At 36.6% G+C, this 23,307-nt stretch overlaps 1 protein-coding gene across 1 annotated transcript in view; it reads right to left on the bottom strand.

Moving 5' to 3' along the window:
- The window catches only part of Ssu72 (Ssu72 CTD phosphatase), a 75,216-nt gene that overhangs the window by 50,635 nt on the left and 1,274 nt on the right, over window positions 1-23,307 (bottom strand). The window contains exon 3 of the mRNA XM_090388032.1: window positions 3,687-3,830. Coding sequence (XP_090244158.1) covers window positions 3,687-3,830 — 144 coding nt within the window. The remainder of the gene's footprint in view (window positions 1-3,686; window positions 3,831-23,307) is intronic.

Here is a 23,307-nt window from a genome sequence, read left to right as displayed (position 1 = left end):
TTCATACATTTATGAGGTTGCACTGGTGTCGCACGGCAACACCACTTGATCGTCGGCTGTGAATACCACTTAATATAGCAACACTTCTTTTGGCTTTTTTTTTTTAACATCTATTTGATAAACTGCTTTTATCACTTCCCACATCGAATTTTAAAGCAAATGCCTTTATAGATTCTTTGTTTTTTAATATCTGACACAGTCTGTTGGGCAATATCAAATTCTTCAGCATTTTTTTTTTTTTTTTTTTTTAAAGAACACCATTTTCAAATTGTTCTATGACTTTGAGCTTGTTAATGATAGTTAAAGTAATGTTTTCTTTTTATTCCGCTTTTCAATCCTTTAGAACCCATAATTATATAAAATATGTTAACCTATGTACGTAAAAAGTACGCAAATGAAGCGATATAAAGCCATGTGTCTTTCAAAGTACTCAACTATGAACAGAATTTTTCGAATTTCAATCAGGATTAACTGTAACCGGATTAGCGAGGATTTACTGTATATCATTGAAAATATGCTCAATAAGTTTCAAATATTAGGATGCAAGGTTCATTTCATGCACTCCACATACTCTGCCTCCGTAGAAAATCTTGGGGATTACGATGAGTGTTTTCATCAAGATATAAAGAAAATGGAAAGAAGATACCAGGGAAATGAGAACCGTGCAACTGGTGGAAACCACACATTACACATATGTGGGTTAAAAGCTGAGAAGGCAAAAGATGTTTACTAATGTTAAACATGGATGACTACAACTCATGAAGGATATAGAAAAGACAAGGGATAAAGCTAATTTTCTGAGACTGAAAGAAGGGGTGGAATTTTGATACTAATTCAAGTAGAGTCAAAATTCCTATAACATCTACTTCATATCAAATTAAGGTTGACAACACAATTTGTAAAGACTCTAGAAAGAATAATCACTTTAATTACCTTTGCAATCAATTTCCTAGTTTATTAGTCTTAGTTTTTATTAGTTTCCTACTTACTTTCACTGGGCCAAAGATAAAGACCTTTACATGAGAAATTTGAAAGAGAAGAGATTGCCTACAAAAATGTTCACAAACTCTTAAGGAAGAAGTATATGCCAATTATGGAAGTATCATTGAAAATATGTTCAATAAGTTTCAAATATTAGGATGGAAGGTGAGCTTAAAGGTTCATTTCATGCAGTCCACATACTCTGCCTCCCTGGAAAATCTTGGGGGCATCAGCAAGGAATAGGATGAGTGTTTTCCTCAAAATATTAAAAAAATGGAAAGATACCAGAGAAAGTGGAATGTAAACATGACAATAGATTACTGGATTTTGAATACTAAATTACCAGACTACTGCTAGATTTTGAAACGGCATCCGGTATAATGTATAAAAGAAAATTCAAGGTGAGCTTAAAGGTTCATTTCATGCAGTCCACATACTCTGCCTCCCTGGAAAATCTTGGGGGCATCAGCAAGGAATAGGATGAGTGTTTTCCTCAAAATATTAAAAAAATGGAAAGATACCAGAGAAAGTGGAATGTAAACATGACAATAGATTACTGGATTTTGAATACTAAATTACCAGACTATTGCTAGATTTTGAAAAGGCATCCGGTATAATGTATAAAAGAAAATTCAAGGAATTTGGTGAAACTGCATAAATGTTCACTTCTGTATTAATATTTGTTTTATACAAATTGTCCATTTTATTATAAAAATGTACAAAGTATTACTTGGATAAATTAATTATAATTTTGGAAAAACATTCTTTCCTTTTTCCCCATTTGTGGAAAATCATTGTGATACAAACAAGTTAACAAGTAATGCATTATATTTCATGTGCATTCAATAGCATACCTCAGGAGTTAAAATACCTAAAACATTTTCCCTTCATTTAGTAATGCTCAAAAACAGATTTTGGGAAGAGGGGGGGGGGAATAGGCTGGAATCAATTTAAAGTTAAAAGCTTCTCAGAGATCAACCAAACATAAGCTGAAAATTTGGTGCCTATACAGACTTCTCATTATCAATGATTGCCCAAAACTAAAGCAATGTTACTCTTATTACTTTAGTTTTGTTTCACTTGTGGTCCACTATTTTCATTATTCTAAAGTCTGCTCACAGCTTTAAACTTTAGCATGAAGACGAGCAATTTCATTTTCTTTAATGTTTGCAAAATGATGTATCCTACCTTGAATTTTCTTAGGGCTTGTCACTGAAACATTTCTTAAATACCCAAGACAATTTTATTTTTTCCTTTAAACTGAAATAGTTTCATATTCCTTTGTTGTATCCAGATTCAAACAATAGGAAAAAATAATAATAATAAAAAAAAGCCATTCTTGAAAATTTACTAACAATTATTCTGCTGCAAGTTCTTCGAGGTAACTCAAAAGATCAACAGCACTAAGATGCATTTCCCAAAGAGGCATGGTACCTCCATAGCCAGGTGGGCAGGAACAGCAGTGCGTAGCACACGCTTCTTGATTAGACTGGGGTTCAAGCCTGTGAGCCACCAAACATGGAGGATGCAAAAAGGTCAGGAAATGACCACCACATATCCCCGGAGCAATATGGCCTTAGTTGCTAATGTTCCTAAAAACCAAATAACAACAACAACCAAAGAGGCATATTCTTATTCTTTTCAACAAACAAAATGAACTGGAAACACATTAAAACAAACTCCACTATTCTCTCTAAAATTTTCCAGAAAGGCAGTTACTAATAACTTTCTCTGTTCCATATATTGTTGTCTCCTAATAACAATGTTCAAAACACGAAGTAACAACTTCACAAAGCTCATTCATTCCTGTATGTGTCAATTTCATTGTGACAAAAGCATAACACTAAACACCTCTCTTGGGAAGCAGTGAATAGTTTTTCAGTAAAACCAATTTTAAATTACAAACTTAATAACTAAAAGGATATTTATGCTTAAAGGTAATATATTTCTTATTTAAATAACAAAGTGGGAATTCAACGGTGTATAAACAAACCACAAATTAAAAAAAAAAAAGTTTGGCAATGACAAAAATGTTCCTTAGAGTCCATATTTTTCTTGTTGTGCAGTCCATTGAAAATAATATTTAAGATTGGTTGTAGATTCAGTCTTAATGTTCATACCTTACGTATAATAACAATATGTTTGCTACACTGATATAAACACTAAGTAATTATTTAGTACTCCAAGAAAACCGAATAATCTTTTGAAAAAAATATGTAGAACATTTTTTTGAATTGTTATATGAGTATATAACAGGAATTAAAATCATGTAGAATGGTACCATGAACTGACCACGGCCCAATTCTATATAACTTCCTACCACTCTCTGGAGTGTCATCAGTGTGATCATAATTAGGGATAATTGCAAAGTGAAAACTTGCAGTTTTTATGATAAAGTATCTGAAATAATTCGCTGAAACTCAAGTATGTTTGGTAACATTACAGCTTGATCATAGAGCAATTTTTCGAAACTTTTCAATACATAAAAATTAGCTAGGAAAAAATATGAAATACTTTTAAAAGTATTTCACTTTTCATTTTGTAAGCATCACTATGATTCACAAATGGAAACAATCACGAGTAAATCAATTATTATACTGAAATACAAATCTTTACTAATGTGTATGGCTGGAGGATAAAATTAAATGAACAATAAAATATATACACATTGTCTGAAATATTAATAACAAGAAAAAAAAGGATACAAATTTTTATCTTTAGATAACAGATCATGATACATCTGTTCATATGATGTTCCAAAATCATAGATATTTGGTTTATCGGGTGTAGGCCCAGGAAGTTTAACCTGATTTCCAGATCCAAATGACCGGACTTTGAAACCTTTTTTACTATATAAAAAAAATAAAGGGTATATATGAATATCACTTATGTTATTTACTATAATTTGCTGTAATAAAAAAAAACCCAAAACAAACTATTATAATAAACTGCAAAGTATATATGAGCTCGCTGTAGGAAAGTTTAGTCTAAATTTTATAATTGCAATATTTAGACCTTTACAATTAAGTCTTAATTCTTTCCCTCATTTATTTTTCAGACACTGTATGCATAACAGATTCTCAGTAAGTCAAATTGACTCAGTATTTCAAACTGTGACAATTTACCATGAAAACCTCCACAGAAATAATGACTTAATTCTTCAACTCAAACTGTGCTCAATGCCATTCTCAGTAACTCCATAGTTTTGTGATTGTCTTGAAAACTAGATCAATGAAATGTTTCTGTGTGGGCTAAATCCAAGCAGAGGCAGGTAAGAAGTGCATCAGTGGCACATTTGTTATATCAATTCACAAGGTGTTAAATACATTCTCTAAATGAATAACTTTGACAAAATTAAGTGACATGAAAAAGTCTGATGAGAAATGTACTTGCAGCTACAGTAATTCATTAAGCACATTTTCTGTTTAGTTTTATTTTTCTGAGTAGACATATGTACACTTCACTGAAAGCTTCAGCAATGTGCATAATGGCACCAAACAGAAATCTAAAGACCACAACTGCAGATAAAATGAGTCATTCAGACTGTAGAAAAGAGAAAAAAGAAGTCAGTAACACTGCTGAATTTAGGATTCCTCTTAACATGTTCTTAACTTACTTATCAAATAACAATGCAGTTTAGAAGAAGCAGAAACAATCTTTTAGCAGTAAGAAATGAATGTGTAATGCAAGTTACATAAATAACCAATGTACGCGTATATTAAAGTGGTTTTCTCAGTGCCATGAGAAGGATATTCCATTAAGCAGGATGCTTATTCATGAAAAGCTGAACAATTTGCTAAAGATCTTAATCATGAAAGGTTTAAAGCAAGTAGTGGACAGCTAGTAAATTTACAAAAAAAAAAAAAGACAATTTTTGGGAAAAACTGAAGTAGTTTCATTTGAAAATCTTGTTAGAAATACACTGAAATTAGTAAATTATGTTTAACTGAGATAGTTTTCCAGAACTCAATGACAAGAAAAAAGGAATAAAACAAAGATGATAATCAACAGAAAATCTCTCTGCAATATATCATATTTTGAATTACAGCTGGATGAGCAGGTTTTTGAGCAAGATTTAAAAATAAATTAAGTGGGAGTAGGTTAAAATGAAGCATGTAGATGCAATGGGTTATTATTAAAATCCTTTATTGATAAAAAAAAATATATGTATATGTACATACAAATAGTACATTACATCAGCAATGACATGATACTGCTCTGGTACTCAGGATTTGGGTCCCATAAATCAACATCAATTGTGAAGAAGCTAAATTAGATCAAAAATAGCAATTACTTTTTCACAGACTTCTTCAGTCTGTGAAAAGGTAATCAAAGTACAGAACTAGCTTGTAACCAGTTTTGTGCTACAGTCATGCCAAAATATTGAAAGAAAACAGACCATTTTCTCTACTGAAAAAGTGTCCTTTAAAGCAGAAATCCTTCATATGATGCTGAGATTAAGTCTGAGAGTATTACTGTTCTTGAAGAAACATCATGAAAATCTATCTTAAGATCAAGGGTTACAAGTATTCAGGTCACAGCACAGGTGTAATAGAAGAGGGGCCCCTAAATGCCCAACCAGTAGCAACAGATCTCAAAAATTAAAATACTTTCTGATAAACTCCTTGTTTGACACTTGGATGAAATAAAGCTAAAAGTTCCAATATGCACTAATATTTTTGCCAAATAGTAAATGTAAGTGTAATAGTTAGTGTTATAGTAAATGTTATATATAGTAAGTGTTATAGCCTTCCTAACTACAGTAATGTGTTCCCAAAATAACTTTTAGAATTATATTTCCCTAAAAATTAATCACATTACCATCTGTTAATTATGACTCTGCCAAAAGATACAGAAACTGGATTGTATCCAAAATAAAAACAAACATTTGGTGTTTGGTAGAATTTATCTTAAGATCAAACATGTTCAAGTAAGGAATAATATTCCTAAAATGGAGGAGTAGACATTCTCTCCACAATAATAGAAAAATTTAATCATTTATTGAGAGCAATGTACAGGTCGTCCACTTAAGAAACAAAATTTGGATTAACTATCAAGAAAGGAATAAGAAAAAAAATAAGATGGCCAAGAGCTCCACCCTGAGACAAACTAACAGAGATGAAAAAATTATCCAACACTGAATTAAAAAATGCCAATCTATGACTTGACAAAATTGATTCTAGGGAGGGCCAACAAGGACTGCTATTTAAATAATTCGCTAAAATACACAGTAAATGCCTTATCTGTACAGAGTCAAATTCCTTACAAATATCAAAAACCAAAACATGCAATTTCTTACCTTTTTTCTCAAGATCTTTAGCGCTAACTTTAGACCTACATTCACACCCATAATGAGCAGTTTCAATTATTAAAGTAAACTTGTTTGGACACAGAAGGCAAAATCAATTTCTTAAAAGATTTCCCAGAACTGAAACTGACCTAAAATCCTCTACAGCCATCTACCCATTTTTTTAGGAATAGCCTTATAAACTAACCAATCCTCACGACAACTACCCTCATTAAGGACTTGATGGTACCAAGACATTAACACATCAAAACAAATAACTGGCAAACCTTCAGACAATAGTAATTTCACAAAATAGCAAAGTGGATTGGTTTGGCAACCATTAAATCTTCAAAAGAATTTCCATGTTGCAAGCAATACTAGACAAGTCAGATATTTTGCAAGGAAGAATAAATTAATAAGGTATTAAATCCAGATATTTACAATAGGTTTTAAAACATGACATATACAGGCATTCACAGCAGAAGTAACCATGACAAAATATAAAAAAAAAGCCCTGTTTTACCCATACAATCTTAAAGCAAATGAACTTATCAATTCAATCTTGTTGAATTGAAGTCTGAGGGAGCTTCAAAACAACACTACTGTCACTGAAATTTTACACAATTTGTACAGGTGCTATTTCTGCTTGAATGGTAAATGCATGGAACATCCCAGCTTTGAGCACAAATGCTAATATGGAATTACTCATTCATGTGTGCAGCCCAATGGTTGATATTTATTCAGGTACCAATGGCAACAGAGGGGATGCATGAGAGATAGGTTTTTTTTTTTTTGTTGATACTATAAGTTTGCTTCCTAGCATTAACTGCCAGTATTTTTAGCATTTTTAGCATTAGTCGAGGCATATGATGCAAGAAAGCAAGCTTATGCAGCATCAGCCAAAAAAAAAAAAACCCTTCCACTTCACCCCTCCGTTCGTTCAAAATACCTGTCCAGCTGAGCCTTAAATTTATTTAGGCTATCAACTTCCACAACAAGGGATGGAAGTCTGTTCCACCAACCAACTACCCACTCGCTAAAGGCAAATTTCCGCACAACTATCCTACATCTGTCTTTCCTCAATTTGAATTTATGCCCTATCAGGTGATTATTCTGATCAAGAGGGTGTATCCCATCAACATTGAGCATGCTCAAACGATTCAAGGCTTTGTACACCTCTATCAGATCACCTTGCCGGTGCCTAGTCTCCAGACACTGTAATTTGCAAAACTTAAGCCTTTCTTCGTAAGAGCAGCCCTTCGTTCCGTTCACTAACCTTGTTGCCCTTCTCTGTACTCGTTCCAGCAGCTCTACATCCTTCTTGAAACGAGGCCTCCAGACCTGTATACAGTACTGAAGGTGTGGCCTGACCATTGCCTTATACAAGGAATAATCACCTCCCTATCCCTGCTAGAAAGATTCCTGTATATCATTGATAAGACACCATAAGCTACTCTTACAGCCCATCTGCACTGCTCAGAGAACTTCATATCTGCCTGAACAATTACCCCCCCCCCCCCGCAAGGTCCTTTTCATTCTCTACCACTGTCAGTGTAGTACCACAGAGTTGATACGTTGCTCTGGGGTTGCTGTTTCCCATATGTAGTACTTCACATTTGCCAATGTTAAACTTCATTTGCCACCTCTCAGCCCATCTGCTCAACCTTTCCAGATCCTGTTGCAGCAGCATAGCATCAGTAGCATCCTTAACAGCCCTGCCAACCTTTGTATTGTCTGCAAACTTGGACATTAAGCTTGATATACCATCATCAATATTATTTATAAATACAGAAAACAACAATGGACCCAACACTGAACCCAGAGGGACTCCACTAATAACATTAGTCCATGATGAGCAGTGTCCATTGATTACCACTCTGTCTTCTGCCACTCAACCATCCCTTTATCCATAGCAACAACTTGCCACCACACTACTCCAATTTGTGCAGCAGTCTTCCATGTGCAACAGTATCAAAAGCCTTTCTAAGATCCAAATATATAATATCAAAGTTATTCCCTGCATCCAATTCTTTTGTGACAACATCATAGTATCCAATCAAATTGGTCAGACAAGACCTTCCCTTAACAAAACCATGCTGTGTCTGAGCTATAACTGAATTCTTGTCAAGATGATCCTGCAGTGCTTCTTTAACCAGTGCTTCCGTTAATTTTCCTGGAACAGAAGTTAAACTCGCAGGTCTATAATTACTTGTGTCAGCTTTTGATCCTCCTTTGTGAATTGGGGTCACATTTGCACATCTCCAGTCTATGGGTACCTCCCCTGAGTCCAAGAAAGCTCTCATAATTATGGCTAACGGTTTGCTTACTTCCTTTGCTGCCTCCTTTAATATAACTGGATAGATCCCATCCACCCCAGGTGCCTTTCTTGTATTTATATTCAACAATTTCTCCTCCACTTTACTCTCAATTATTACAAATCATCTAGCTCAATGCCAGTGTTTACTTCATCTATGACATTCCCCTTCCTGAATAACTCCTCATGTGTGAATGTAGATGCAAAATATTGATTTAGTTTGTTAGCTACCTGAGCAGGATCATCAACAGTTGAACCATTGATATCAAGTGGACCAATCTGATTCATCCCCTTCCTTCTAGAGTTTACATAAGTAAAGAACTCCTTGCTGTTTTTCTTTGCATCCCAAAGATTTCTTTGCCAAAGATTTCTCGTAATTTGCCTAACCTCCTTTGTAACTTGGTTACAGATCAACTTATATCTATCATAGGCTTCTGTGTCACATGTTAATTTATACGTATCCCATGCATTTTTCTTCTCTGCAATATGTCTCATTAGTTCATCTGACATCCATTTAGGCCTGAACCTTGAACTATATTTCTTAGTTGGTATGTAAAGCCTAGTAGCTTCCAAGATAAGTTCTTTGAATGCTTCCCATTTTGAGTTTGCTGTTGGTAACATCATCAGTTGGTCCCACTGTATAGAATTTAAATACTGTCTCAGACCATCGTAGTTGCCTTTACGAAAGCAAAACCCTTCCCTTTTACCCCTGATGGTAATTACCTCCTTGAATAAATCCCACTTCAGCACACTGTGATCACTGCCACCTAGTGGTTCCTGTATCTGCAGATTCTTAATGCATGAAGAATCACTACTGATAATCAAATCAAGAGTATTACTCCCTCTAGTTGCCTCCCAAACATACTGATTTAGAAAACAATCATCCAATAAATCCACAAAAGCCTTGCTAGTGTGTGAGTGACCAACCCACAAATTCCAGTCAATATCTGGGAAATTAAAATCCCCCATTATAAGACTCTCTGATTTACTGGCCCACTATTTCCCTGTAGTTTCTTATTATACTCATCAGAATCATTAGGCCTATAGCACACTCCTGCTCTCAATTTTGATCTCCGAATACTTATGTCACACCAAACTGACTCGACACTGCACTGTCCAGCGATGTCGACTGGCTTCACTTCCTTGGATTTTATGTGTTTCTGAACTAATAGCATAACCCCTCCTCCCTTCCTATCCTGTCTATCCTTTCTGTAGACGTTGTACTCCCCAAATTCCAGTTCTGCATTACTTATATCTGTGTGACACCACGTCTTTGATATCCCAACAATATCCGCCTTTGATGCTTTGAGCAATACCTCAAATTCATCAAATTTATTTACCAAACTCCTAGCATTGGTGTACACGCAAGCATACATGCACCTGTTCTTTTTCTTAGCTACCCTAACACAACCCATGTGTTTATTTGTATCCCAATGACTCCCAGCAGTCTCTGAAATATCCTGCATATTATTTCACAAGCTGCTGCTCATTCCAATAGAAGCAGTGCAAGAATCACTTTCACCTCTGCCAGTGGCTACTGTTAATCTATTAGTCCTTGTATCCCCCCAAGCTATCAGTTTTCGGACCTACCTAACACTGTCTCGATAGCATCAGCAAATATTCTTGCACCCTTTCTATTTAAGTGTATCCCATCCCTATAGAAGCAGTCTCTCCTGTTAACAAGTACAGTCCAGGCTGAAAAAAATTCTACCCCTTGAGCCTTGCACAATCTTTCCAGGGCTGAATTGATTGACAGGGCTTTCATCATATACTATCTCCTATCGTGTCTGGGCAGAATTGCAGACACTTTCAAATTTAACCCTAATTCACGGCTTTTTTTCAACAGTGACCTGTACTTGTTAAGTAATTCAGCCGGTCTCCTACTCTTAATACTAATAGAGTACATGTGATTGAATATGGAATACAAGTTTGCCTTAAGACACAGATTACTTGGTTGTTGGAATCAATTTATACCTAGTGTTGTAGGGGTTAAAAAATGAGAAAATTATTAGAATGTTAAGTGGACAAGCACTCTCACTCTCTCATGCTGTATAAGTTTGCTTCCTTGCATCACTTTTCCATTAGTAATACTAATATTCAGATTAATAATTTCTGAAGAAAACCACTACTGAGACAGGAATACAAATACTGATAAAAATGGTTTTGATTAGCTATGTGTAAAAATCACTATGCTTTTGCAGGCATCAAAAGTACTCATATATCAAGAGTGTGTGTGTAAATACTGTATGCACAGAATATGTAACACTACGTTATACTGAATGGAAAATGCACAAAAAATTAAATATAAACGGTGGGGGGGGGTCAAATTTTCATATTGAAAGATGTTGCTTTACTGCAGCACATTCCAATATGAGAAGAATTTATCATATAAACTCATTAATGAAATTGGTAAATTTTAGCTATATAAATAAATGTAATGCATTTATTTCCACAACAGAGGCCGCCGTAGCAAAGTGGTCAGCAGTGGGAGTGCAGCAGCACACACTCTGAGTAGACCGGGGTTCAAGCCCCTCATTGCTAAATGCAGTCGATCTGCCAACCCACACTGGACCAGCATGGCAGATTATCGTCCATTTCCTTCAACATGAATCATTGAGGAGGCTTCCATCCTGCAGTGGATTGATAATGGCTGCAGTTTACCTTTTTCTTACTTTCACAATGGAATTTTGCCTGTGGTGTGTTGCCAATTAAGAGTGGAATTACTATATAATTAATACTAAGTTAACTGAGATCAACTACCATTGCACACACCTTCATCAGGCCTTGTGCAAGCCTGATGAAGTCTATGGCAGCATATCAAAGTGCCCAAAGATAATTTTACAATTGGAGAAGATTAATATTACAATCCTTCAAAAACTAGAAAATATAAAACAATGATAATTGAAGGAGGATGGGGAGAATAACAGAATAATGAACATGAAAGAACACTGACTGCATAAAAAGATGAAATTAAATTTCTAGTATGTTAACCGTTCCCAAGCCTAAAGTACCTAGCTAAATTTTTTCAATCAATTCAGCCCTGGAGAAATTGTGCAGGATCATGGGGTAGAATTTTTCTCAGTGTGCTCTGCTTGATAACATGAGAGATTGCTTCTATAGGGATGGGATACATAATAGAAAGGATGTAAGTATATTTGTGGATGCTATCGAAGCAGTGTTCGATGGTTCAGAAAACTGCTAGCTTGGGGGGGGCAGGTGGCTAGACAATAATAGATTAACAATATCTGCAGGCAGAGGTGAAAGTCACTCTTGTACAAAGGGTACTAGGAAAGTTTTGCAATATGATGCAACAATGAATCACAGGAAGCTGCTTGTTGCTGCATGTTGAGACATGTTCATACGTGCATAGTAGCCGCCGCGCCAAGTCGATGGGCTCAGTTATTCATTACTAGTGAGAGTGTAAAGTGCTTACGATGGTAAGGTGGAATAGGATTATGATAGGTGGAATAGGACCAGGGTATGTCTGCCAGGGGCAAAAGTTGATGACGTTGTAGAGCGGATATCATCTTTTAAGGGCACAAAAGGTGATATAGTTGTACACGTTGGCACTAATGACATTAAGAGTAGGAGACCGGCGGAATTACTTGACAAGTACAGGTCACTGATGAAAAAAAGCCGTGAATTAGGGTTGAAATTGAAAGTGTCTGCAATTCTGCCCAGACACGATAGGAGGGAGTATATGATGAGAGCCCTGTCAATCAATTCGGCCCTGGAAAGATTGTGCAGGGCTCAAGGGGTAGAATTTTTTTCAGCCTGGTCTGTACTTGTTAACAGGAGAGACTGCTTCTACAGGGATGGGATACACTTAAATAGAAAGGGTGCAAGAATGTTTGCTGATGCTATCGAGGCAATGTTAGGTGGGTCGGAAAACTGCTAGATTGGGGGGATACAAGGACTAATAGATTAACAGTAGCCACTGGCAGAGGTGAAAGTGATTCTTGCACTGCTTCTATTGGAATGAGCCGCAGCCTGGAAAATAAGATGCAGGATATTTCAGAGACTGCTGGGAATCATTGGGGTACAAGTAGACACATGGGTTGTGTTAGGGTAGCTAAGAAAAAGAACAGGTGCATGTATACTTGTGTGTACACCAATGCTAGGAGTTTAGTAAATAAATTTGATGAATTTGAGGTATTGCTCAAAACATCAAAGGCAGATATTGTGGGGATTTCAGAGACGTGGTGTCACACAGATATAAGAAATGCAGAACTGGAATTTGAGGAGTACAATGTCTACAGAAAGGATAGACAGGATAGGAAGGGAGGAGGGGTTATGCTATTAGTTAAAAAACACATAAAATCCAAGGAAGTGAAGCCAGTCGACATCGCCGGACAGTGCAGTGTCGAGTCAGTTTGGTGTGACATAAGCATTGGGAGATCAAAATTGAGAGTAGGAGTGTGCTATAGGCCTAATGACTCTGATGAGTATAATAAGAAACTGTTCGGAGAAATAGAGTGGGCCAGTAAATCAGAGAGTCTTATAATGGGGGATTTTAATTTCCCAGATATTGACTGGAATTTGGGGGCTGGTCACTCACACAGTAGCAAGGCTTTTGTGGATTTATTGGATGATTGTTTTCTACATCAGCATGTTCGGGAGGCAACTAGAGGGAGTAATACTCTTGATTTGATTATCAGTAGTGATTCTTCATGCATCAAGAATCTGCAGATAAATGAACCACTTGGTGGCAGTGATCACAGTGTGCTGAAGTGGGAGTTACTCAAAGAGGTAACTACCATTAGGGGTAAAGGGAAGGGGTATTGCTTTCGTAAAGGCGACTACAATGGACTGAGACAGTATTTAAATTCTATACAGTGGGATCAACTGATGATATTGCCAACAGCAAATTCAAAATGGGAAGCATTCAAAGAACGTATCGTGGAAGCTACTAGGCTTTACATACCAACTAAGAAATATTGTTCAAGGTTTAGGCCTAAATGGTTGTCAGATGAACTAATGAGGCATATGGCAGAGAAGAAAAATGCATGGGATACATACAAATTAACACGTGACACGGACGCCTATGATAGATACAAGTTGATCTGTAACCAAGTTACAAAGGAGGTTAGGCAGGCGAAGGCAGATTACGAGAGATCCTTGGCAAGGGATGCGAAGAAAAACAGCAAAGAGTTCTTTACTTATGTAAACTCTAGAAGGAAGGGGATGAATCAGATTGGTCCACTTGAGATCGATGGGTCAACTGTTGATGACCCTGCTCGGGTAGCTAACAAACTAAATGAATATTTTGCATCGACATTCACACATGAGTTAGTCAGCGAGGGGAATGCCAGAGGTGTATTCAATTCTAGCAGTAAGCTAGAGAATCTTGTAATAACTGAGAGCAAATTGGAGGAGAAATTGTTGAAGATAAACACAAGAAAGGCACCTGGGGTGGATGGGATCTATCCAGTTATATTAAAGGAGGCAGCAAAGGAGGTAAGCAAACCCTTAGCCATAATTATGAGAGCTTCCTTGGACTCAGGGGAGGTACCCATTGACTGGAGATGTGCAAATGTGACCCCAATTCACAAAGGGGGATCAAAGGCTGACACAAGTAATTATAGACCTGTGAGTTTAACTTCTGTTCCCGGAAAATTAATGGAGGCACTGGTGAAAGAAGCACTGCAGGATCATCTAGACAAGACTTCAGTTATAGCTAGGACACAGCATGGTTTTGTTAAGGGGAAGTCTTGCCTGACCAATTTGATTGGATACTATGATGCAGTCACAAAAGAACTGGATGCAGGGAATAACTTTGATATTATATACTTGGATCTTAGAAAGGCTTTTGATACTGTTGCACATGGAAGACTGCTGCACAAATTGGAGCAGTGTGGCATTGGAGGCAAGTTGCTGCTATGGATAAAGGGGTGGTTGAGGGGGAGAAGACAGAGAGTGGTAATCAATGGACACTGCTCATCGTGGACTAATGTTATTAGTGGAGTCCCTCAGGGTTCAGTATTGGGGCCTTTATTGTTTTCTGTATTTATAAATGATATTGATGATGGTATATCAGGCTTAATGTCCAAGTTTGCAGACGATACGAAGGTTGGCAGGGTTGTCAAGGACACTACTGACACTATGCTGCTGCAACAGGATTTGGAAAGGTTGAGCAGATGGGCTTCGAGGTGGCAAATGAAGTTTAACATTGACAAATGTAAAGTACTACATATGGGAAACAGCAACCCCAGAGCAGCGTATCAACTCTGTGGTACTACACTGACAGTGGTAGAGAATGAAAGGGACCTGGGGGTGGTGGTGCAGGCAGATATGAAGTTCTCTGAGCAGTGCAGACGAGCTGCAAGAGTAGCTCATGGTGTATTGTCAATGATATATAGGAATTTTTCTAGCAGGGATAAGGAGGTGATTATTCCCTTGTATAAGGCAATGGTCAGGCCACACCTAGAGTACTGTATACAGGCCTGGAGGCCTCATTTCAGGAAGGATGTAGAGCTGCTGGAACGAGTACAGAGAAGGGCAACTAGATTGGTGAATGGGACAAAGGGGTTCTCTTACGAAGAAAGGCTTAAGTTTTGCAAATTACAGTGTCTGGAAACTAGGCACCAGCGGGGTGATCTGATAGAGGTGTACAAAGCCTTGAATGGTTTGAGCATGCTCAATGCTGATGGGATTCTTCCTCTAGCTCAGAAAAATCACCTGAGAGGGCATAAATTCAAATTGAGGAAAGACAGATGTAGGATAGATGTGCGGAAATTTGCCTTTAGCCAGCGGGTGGTTGGTGGGTGGAACAGACTTCCATCCCTTGTCGTGGAAGTTGATAGCCTAAATAAGTTTAAGGCTCAGCTGGACAGGTATTTCGAACGAACAGAGGGGTGAAGTGGAAGTGGTTATTTTTATTTATTTATGTTACTTTTTTTTTTTTTTTTTTTTGCTGATGCTGCATAAGCTTGCTTTCTTGCATCAAATGCCTCTACTAATGCTAATGGCATCGTGGTCACGAAATGAGATAAGGACAGTTTTGCGGTATAATTTCGTGCGTGGTTTAACCATAGACCAGTGCTTAGAAGAAATGACTCTTGCACTAGATGATGATTGTCCACATCGTACAATGATATTCAGGTGGTATAGAGAATTCCAAAGGGGATTTTTCACTCTGGAGGATTCTGAGAGGCCGGGAAGGCCACGAACGTCAGTTACGGAGGAAAACGTTACTGCTGTGAGGAAAATGCTTGACGAAAACAGGCGAGTGACCTACCAACAGATAGAGGATACTTTGGGCCTAAATGCACCAGCAATTCGTTCGATTCTGCAAGATCATTTGCACGTGAAGAAACTTTGTTCTCTCTGGGTGCCGCATCAACTGACTGAAGAGCAGATGACACGACGTGTGACTTGGTGCCGGGAGATGTTAAAAAAGTTTGATAAGGGACAATCTCGGTATGTGAACAACATCGTGACAGGTGACGAGACTTGGCTGTACTATTACGATCTGCCGACCAAGGCTAAAAACAAAGTTTGGGTCTTTGATGATGACGACACACCCGTAATTGTCAGAAAATCCCGATCTGTAAAGAAGAAAATGATAGCTGTATTTTTCAAAACGAGTGGAATTGTGGAACGTGTCGTTTTGGACACGCAGAAGACAGTCACAGCTAAGTGGTATACTGAACAATGCCTGCCTAAAGTCATTGGATCTATGAAGAACCTGCGGCCAAAGTCAAGAATGGACACCTGGTACCTCCATCACGATAATGCTGCAGCTCACCGCGCCAAAGCCTGCACCGAATATTTGACCACGACAGGACTGAAACTTCTCGAGCACCCTCCCTACAGTTCAGACCTTGCTCCCTGCGACTTTGCACTGTTCCCGCATGTGAAAATGAAGCTAAAAGGGAGGCGGTTTTCCAGTGATGAGGACCTTCTACGGGCTTGGGACAACGAGTGTGCTTTACTCCCTAGTGAAACTTGGCAGAACTGGTTTAAAGATTGGTTTCGGAGGATGGAGAGGTGTATTGAATGTAGAGGAAATTACTTTGAAAAAATTAAATAAACAAAGCTGTATTGCAAAACTTTCCTAGTACCCTTTGTATTAATGAAAGTGACTTGTAAAAGCAAGATGCTTGGGGATTTCAAGAACTGCTGGGAGTCATCATGAAACGAGTAAAAACATGGGCTGTGTTAGGGTAACTAAATAAGAACAGGTGTAAGTATACCAATCTTAGGAGTAAAGTAAATAAATTTGATGAATTGGAAGTGCTGGTCAAGACATCAAATACAGACATTGTTGGGATTTCAGAGATGTGATGTCACTCAGATATAAGTGATGCAGAATTTGAATATGTGGAGTACAATGTACAGTAAACCCTCAATTTAACGGACTAATAGGGGAGAAGGGGTGTCCGTTAATGCCGAAAGTCTGTTAAAAACCGAATGTAACCCGGGGGAGCATTTTTTTATTGTTCTTAATATAAAAAAAAAAAAAAAAACACTCATACAATATACAGTACTGTACAATATAAAATTATAATAAAGAATATGTAATATTCTGTTGTAAATATAAAATGTTCCAATTTGGCCTTTGATTTACGAATATCAGAAACAGCTTGTTTTTTTACGCTGTAAATTTCACAAACATGTGCTACTGTGAAGCCACCGTTACTTCATTATAGTGGAGCTCACTCAGAGAAAACTAAGAAAAAAAACTAGGAAGAAACTAGAAAAAGACGCCTTGTTCTAATTTCTGTGCCACATTTAAGTTCACACGCTTTCTTTTAACTCCTCTATCACTTGATGCCATTTTAAATTGTAAATCACAAAAACACTCTGTATACAACCTGACCACACAATAGCTTGAGGAACACTGAGACCGAAACAAAGCGAGTCGGCAGACCTGCAGTTTACTGTCCCAAGTCACGTTCAGCTTGCAAGTCACTACTAGCTCTTATCTGTTATCTGGGAAAACAGCTACTTGAACATGTTTTCAGAATGAATAAAAAACAATTTCCTGAATTTGATTATAAAAATAAAAGTAGGCAATTATCAAAACAATAATGGAAATAGGTAATTATTAATTTTTAATAATAATAACACCGAAGTTTTGTATAACCTAAAAAAAATAATATGGTTGAGATTAACATGTACATTACTGTATTATTATTTGTCCGGTCCGTTAAATCTGAAATCTGTTATATCGGGTCTGTTAAATCGAGGGTTTACTGTATGTATACCAATCTTAGATTGGGGGGGGGGGGGTTATGCTCTTAGTTAAGAAGCACAAAATCTAAGACAGTGCATCTAAGACAGTGCATCTAGGCTAATGCAATATTGAGTCAGTTTGGTGTAACATAAGTAATGGGAAAGCAAAAATGAGGGGTGTGTTATAAGCCTAATGACTCTGATGAGTACAGTGAACTAGTGTCCCAGTAAATCAGATTGTCAGTAAATGGGGGATTTTAACTTCCCAGATATAGACGAACTTGTGGATTTATTGGATGATTGTTTTTTACAGCAGCATGTTTGAGAGGCAACCAGGAGTAATACTCTTGATCTGATTATGAGCAGTGATCATTTATGCATTAAGAATCTGCAGATAAAGGAACCACTAGGTAGCAGTGATCACAGTGTACTGATGTGGGATTTACTCAACGATGTAACTACCATCAGGGTTAAAGGGAAGGATTTTTGCTTTTGTAAAAGGTGACTACAGTGGTCTCAGAGATTTTAAATTCTATACAGTGGAACCAACTGTTGATGTTACCAACAGTAAATTCTAAATGGGAAGCATTCAAGGAATTAATCTTGGAAGCTACTAGGCTTTTCATACCAACTAAGAAATACTGTTCAAGGTTGAGGCCTCAGATGAACTAATGAGACTGATGGCAGAGAAGAAAAATGCATGGGATGAATATAATTTATTAGGAGACACAGATGCCTATGATAGATATAAGATATCTATAAGCAATCATGTCACAAAGGAGGTCAGGCCAGCAAAGGCAGATTACAAGAAGTTTTTAGTGAAGTGTGCAAAGAAAAACAGCAAAGCCTTCTTTACTTCTGACTTCTTGACTAGAAGAAAGGGGATCAATCAAATTGGTCCACTCGAAATCAATGGTTTGACTGTTGATGATCCTACTCAGGTTACTGACAAACTAAATGAGTATTTTGCATCTAAATTCACACATGAGAAATTCTTTAGGGATGGGGATGCCAGAAGTTTATCAAGCTCTGGCAGGGAGCTAAATGACTGTAATAACTGAGTAAAGTGAAAGAGAAATTGTTGAAGTTAAACATAAGAAAGGCACCTGAGGTGCATGGGATCTATCCATTTATATTAAGGGAAGCAGCAAAGAAAATAAGCAAACCCTTAGCCATAATTATGAGAACATCCTTGGACTCAGGATAGGTCCCTGTGGACTGGAGATGTGCAAATGTATCCTCAATTCATAAAGGGGATCAAAGGGTGATAAGAGTAATTGTTAGTTTAACTTCTGCTCCAAGGAAACAATGCAGAATCATCTAGACAAGGCCGCAATTATACTTCAAACACAGCACAGGTTTATGAAGGGGAAATCTTGTTTGACCCATTTGATTGGTTACTACAGTGTGGTCAAAAAGAACAGAATGCAAAAAATAATTTTGATATCATATACTTGGATTTCAGGAAAGCTTTTGAAACTGTTGCACATAAGACTGCTGTACAAATTAGAGCAGTGTGGCATTAAGGGTAAGTTGCTACTATGGATAAAAGGGTGGTAAGTGGGAGAAGACAGAGTGGTAATCAGTGGACATTGCTCTTCGTGGACTAATGTTATTACTGGAGTTCCCCAGAGTTTAGTGTTGAACCCATTGTTATTTTCTGTTTATCGAGGATACTGAAGACGGCATATCAGGCTTAATGTCCAAAGTCTGCAGATGATACAAAGGTTGGCAAGGTGCTTAATGGTAGTAATGAAAGTACGCCACTGCAACAGGATCTAAAAAGTTAGGCAGCTGGGCCAAGAAATGGCAATTGAAGTTTAGCATTGATAAATGCAAAGTACTATATTGTGTAACACTAACCCTGGAGTAACATACCAACTGTGTGGTACTACACACAGGGTATTGGAAAATGAAAAAGACATGGGGGTAATTATGCAGCCAGATATGTTTTCTCAGCAATGCAGACAGGCTGCTAGGGCATCTTGTGGTTTTGTTAATGATATACAGGAATTTTTCTAGCAGTGATAAGGAAGTTATCCCATTGTATAAGGCAATGGTCAGGCCACATCTTGAGTACCACATACAGTCTGGAGGCATCATTTTAGGAAGGATCTGGAGCTGCTGGAATGCATAGAGGAAAGTGCACTTTTCTCTAGTACAGTCAGTCCTCGTATAGCACGATAGTTGTGTTCCTAGAAACCCTCATGCAATATAAACAACAGGCCCTATGGGAAAAATAGGGTTAGGTGCCGACCACCCAAGATTGAACAGACATTTGTAACCAAAACATTACCAAACACAAATTATCGTAATAAAATACTTATGTATTTTATTACAACTATTATGTAATAAAATATTGCTAATGCTTTTGTTTCTATAGTAAGCAAACTTGTTTTTTGTTTGATTTTCTATCCAAACAGATGACAGCCATTCCATCTCTTCCAATTCTTTGTGTCTTAAATCTAATGGATTTTAATTACACTTTTGGTTGTTCCTGCTATGAAAGTTGTTTTTATTTTCTCTGCATTCTTTGTAATTCTCGGCGTTGCCTCATTTAGGTCTGTAGAATGTGCAATATCACATGGTCTTTCATTTCGCTCAAAGCGTTTCACAATTTCATATTTTTTCTCTATCGACAGAGGTGGACTGGCCATAAGCCTTACCGGGGAAACCCCGGTGGGCCGAAGGCAGGTGTGATTTTGGCCATAAACCATAGTATGAGGCCACTATAAATTTTCCCGGGTGAGAATTTTTGACACAGTCCGCCTCTGTTTATCGATATTGCTTTTCTTTTTCTCTCTGAATCTGCAGTGTCTTCCTTTTCCAGGACGCTTCCTTTTCACACCTTTTAAGTATTTTACTCATTTTTAGGGAATAAAGCACAATAACAAAACAAGGAGGCACGCTTGATACACATAAACAAAGCTGCGTGCGTGTAGCAACTGAATAAACAATACCGTAAAGGCAGAGGTACACTATTAACACCTGACATTTTACTAAAGCACATTTCTGGGGGTTACTACCATAAAACAATAAAAACAATTTCCAGTTGTGTTTCTGCTAGTGAATCTGTTATAAACTGGTAGTAAACTCGATCTAATTGCATTTGCGATTATACCGATAGCTGGAATTGTGTTGGTTTTTACGTTATTATGGTGAAATGTGTTTCCCCTTCACTGATATAAAAAACATACATTTTCAGAATCTTCTCTTCATTCCTATCGTGTTGCGTTCGGTTGGTGTGATTCTGCGTTCTACTGCCATTTCTTGTAAACACAAAGGCGAATCGTGCATAAGTGAATTCAGTTCGTGTTATATAAGATATCGTTCCCCTATTTATAAATCGTGTATGATTGAATTCGTGTAGTGTAAACACGTGTTATACGAGGACTGACTGTATTCGTCAGAGATTTTGTTTGACATTAAAATTATTCTGCAGAACCAGGAGTTCGAAGATGAACTTTTGAATAACATCTTCAGTTGTTTCTTGAATGATAAGAGGAAGAAAGTATTAAATATAGAAATATTAATTCACATAGTGCAATTTGGGCATGCACACTGGAAATTATATTGTTCAGGTTTCATATTAGTGAAAAGGCTATAGGTAGTTTAGTATTAAGGATTGAAAGTTGTGTATTATGTTTGAACCATCCTATTGCAAATGCTTCACAAGTAGTTAATTTATGCCCAGAAGATAATTTGATTAGTGTTACAGCAGCATCAATCTCAGGTTGGTAGAAAGCTTATTGGGCATGCTGGCTAAGTTCAGTTCTGTGATACTGAGTATGCAAATTTGCTTGGTGATAATAAGCTCTACTGTTGGGATATGCTAAAGGTGCCATATTTAACAATGGTACTGCCTAAATAACATGTGTTACATTCTTGTTGGCAAGAGATTAAATACACTGTGTTGCGAGTGTCTTGAATACCATTTCTGAATGTGTCCTTATAGTTATTAAATTATGTGCTAATTTTATTATAAGATAAGAAAACTAAGGTGAAGTCAGTGTTAGAAAACATTAAGTTGTCTGGACAATTGACAATGATAAGGCACAATTATTTTTGCATTTGTAATTGATTGTTTTATTACAAGAAAAAAAAAAACTAATCTATTTTTTTGCTTTATGGTTTCTTGCATTAAACTGTAAGGATATTTCCTTTCTGAAAATATTAGTTAAATATTGTAATTTCTCTAATAAAACAATCAGCTACTAATACAAAAATTTCTGCCTTATTGTCGATTGGAAAGACTTAAAAACATTTTCTCATCTTATAATAAAATTAGCACATAGTTTAACAATGATAAGATAATATATATATATATATATATATATATATATATATAGGCAGCACCACTGTTAAATATGGCATCTCTAATATATCCAATAATACAGCTTATTATCCACAAGCCAGTTTACATACATTATGGAAGAAGGAAATGTCAAATTTAAAGGACTGGAAAAATTATTAAAGGCAATGATAGGCAAATGGTACTAAATTAACCCATTTCTATAAGCTTGCTTCCTTGCATAAGTTTTTCAATATTAGCACTAAACCACTTCCAGAACTGTTTTAAGATTAAAAAAAAAAAAACCTCTTTGATATCAAGCTTCAGTACAACAGATATAATATATTGCTGCTTGTGTGGTAAAAGTTTTTACACTTATGAAAAATAATTTAATCACTGACAGTCACATACAATAAATGTAAAACACTAATCAAAAACAACCTTTTCAATGATATGGGCTCACCGAAAAGATTGTTTTTGATTGTTGATGGCATTAATTAACGGAAAGAATTTTATCACATGACTATTCCTTAAAATGTAATTTAACTGTAGAGGTCTTGAAAGTTAATTTAGAAAAGTAACATTTCTAAATATATTTCTACATATTTAGAAATGTGTAATAGAAATCAACTCATTATATGAAATGCTTAGATATGTAGATACAAATAAAATAAGTCAAACTTTGATGTTAACTAAACAAAACTGAAATGATGAACTAAGTGGGTAAATATGTATGCCCCAAACATTTCAATTACTTTTATTAATTGAATGATCCAATTAGTTTCATTTTTTACACCATTATAAGTAAAACAAGTTTGCTATTACAAGTTAATATAGTGGCAATTTAATAACATTACTCTTAAGTAAATGCTCAAGTGAGTAACTACATGAGTCTTCATTAAAGAGCATTTGAACTGACCAAGGCCGACCGGGCTGGCCGGGTGGTTAAAGTGCCTGCCTGGCAACCCAAAGGTCGCGGGTTCGATTCCCGCCTCGGGCTTGGATCAATGTACTGCAAAAACCTTGGGAGGTGCATTATGGCCACAGAAGCCTATGCGCCAACAACTACCAAGAGAAAAAAAAAAAAAAAAAAAAAAAAAAAAGAACTGACCAAGGTGATGGTAGTATCCACACTATTTTTGTTTTACTGCTGGTACTTATATATCAACTTGAAGTTGCAACATCAGATATTTTTTGTATTTTTTTTTAATCCAAAATATATCTTGATTTGCTAGCTGTACACAATCATTTGTTATA

This window comes from Mastigoproctus giganteus, chromosome 13 (assembly GCF_048544385.1).
Source record: "Mastigoproctus giganteus isolate SK-2022 chromosome 13, ASM4854438v1, whole genome shotgun sequence".
Lineage (NCBI taxonomy): Eukaryota > Metazoa > Arthropoda > Arachnida > Uropygi > Thelyphonidae > Mastigoproctus > Mastigoproctus giganteus.
Note: the sequence above shows the minus strand (reverse complement) of the source record. Positions and strands in the feature narration are given on the sequence as shown.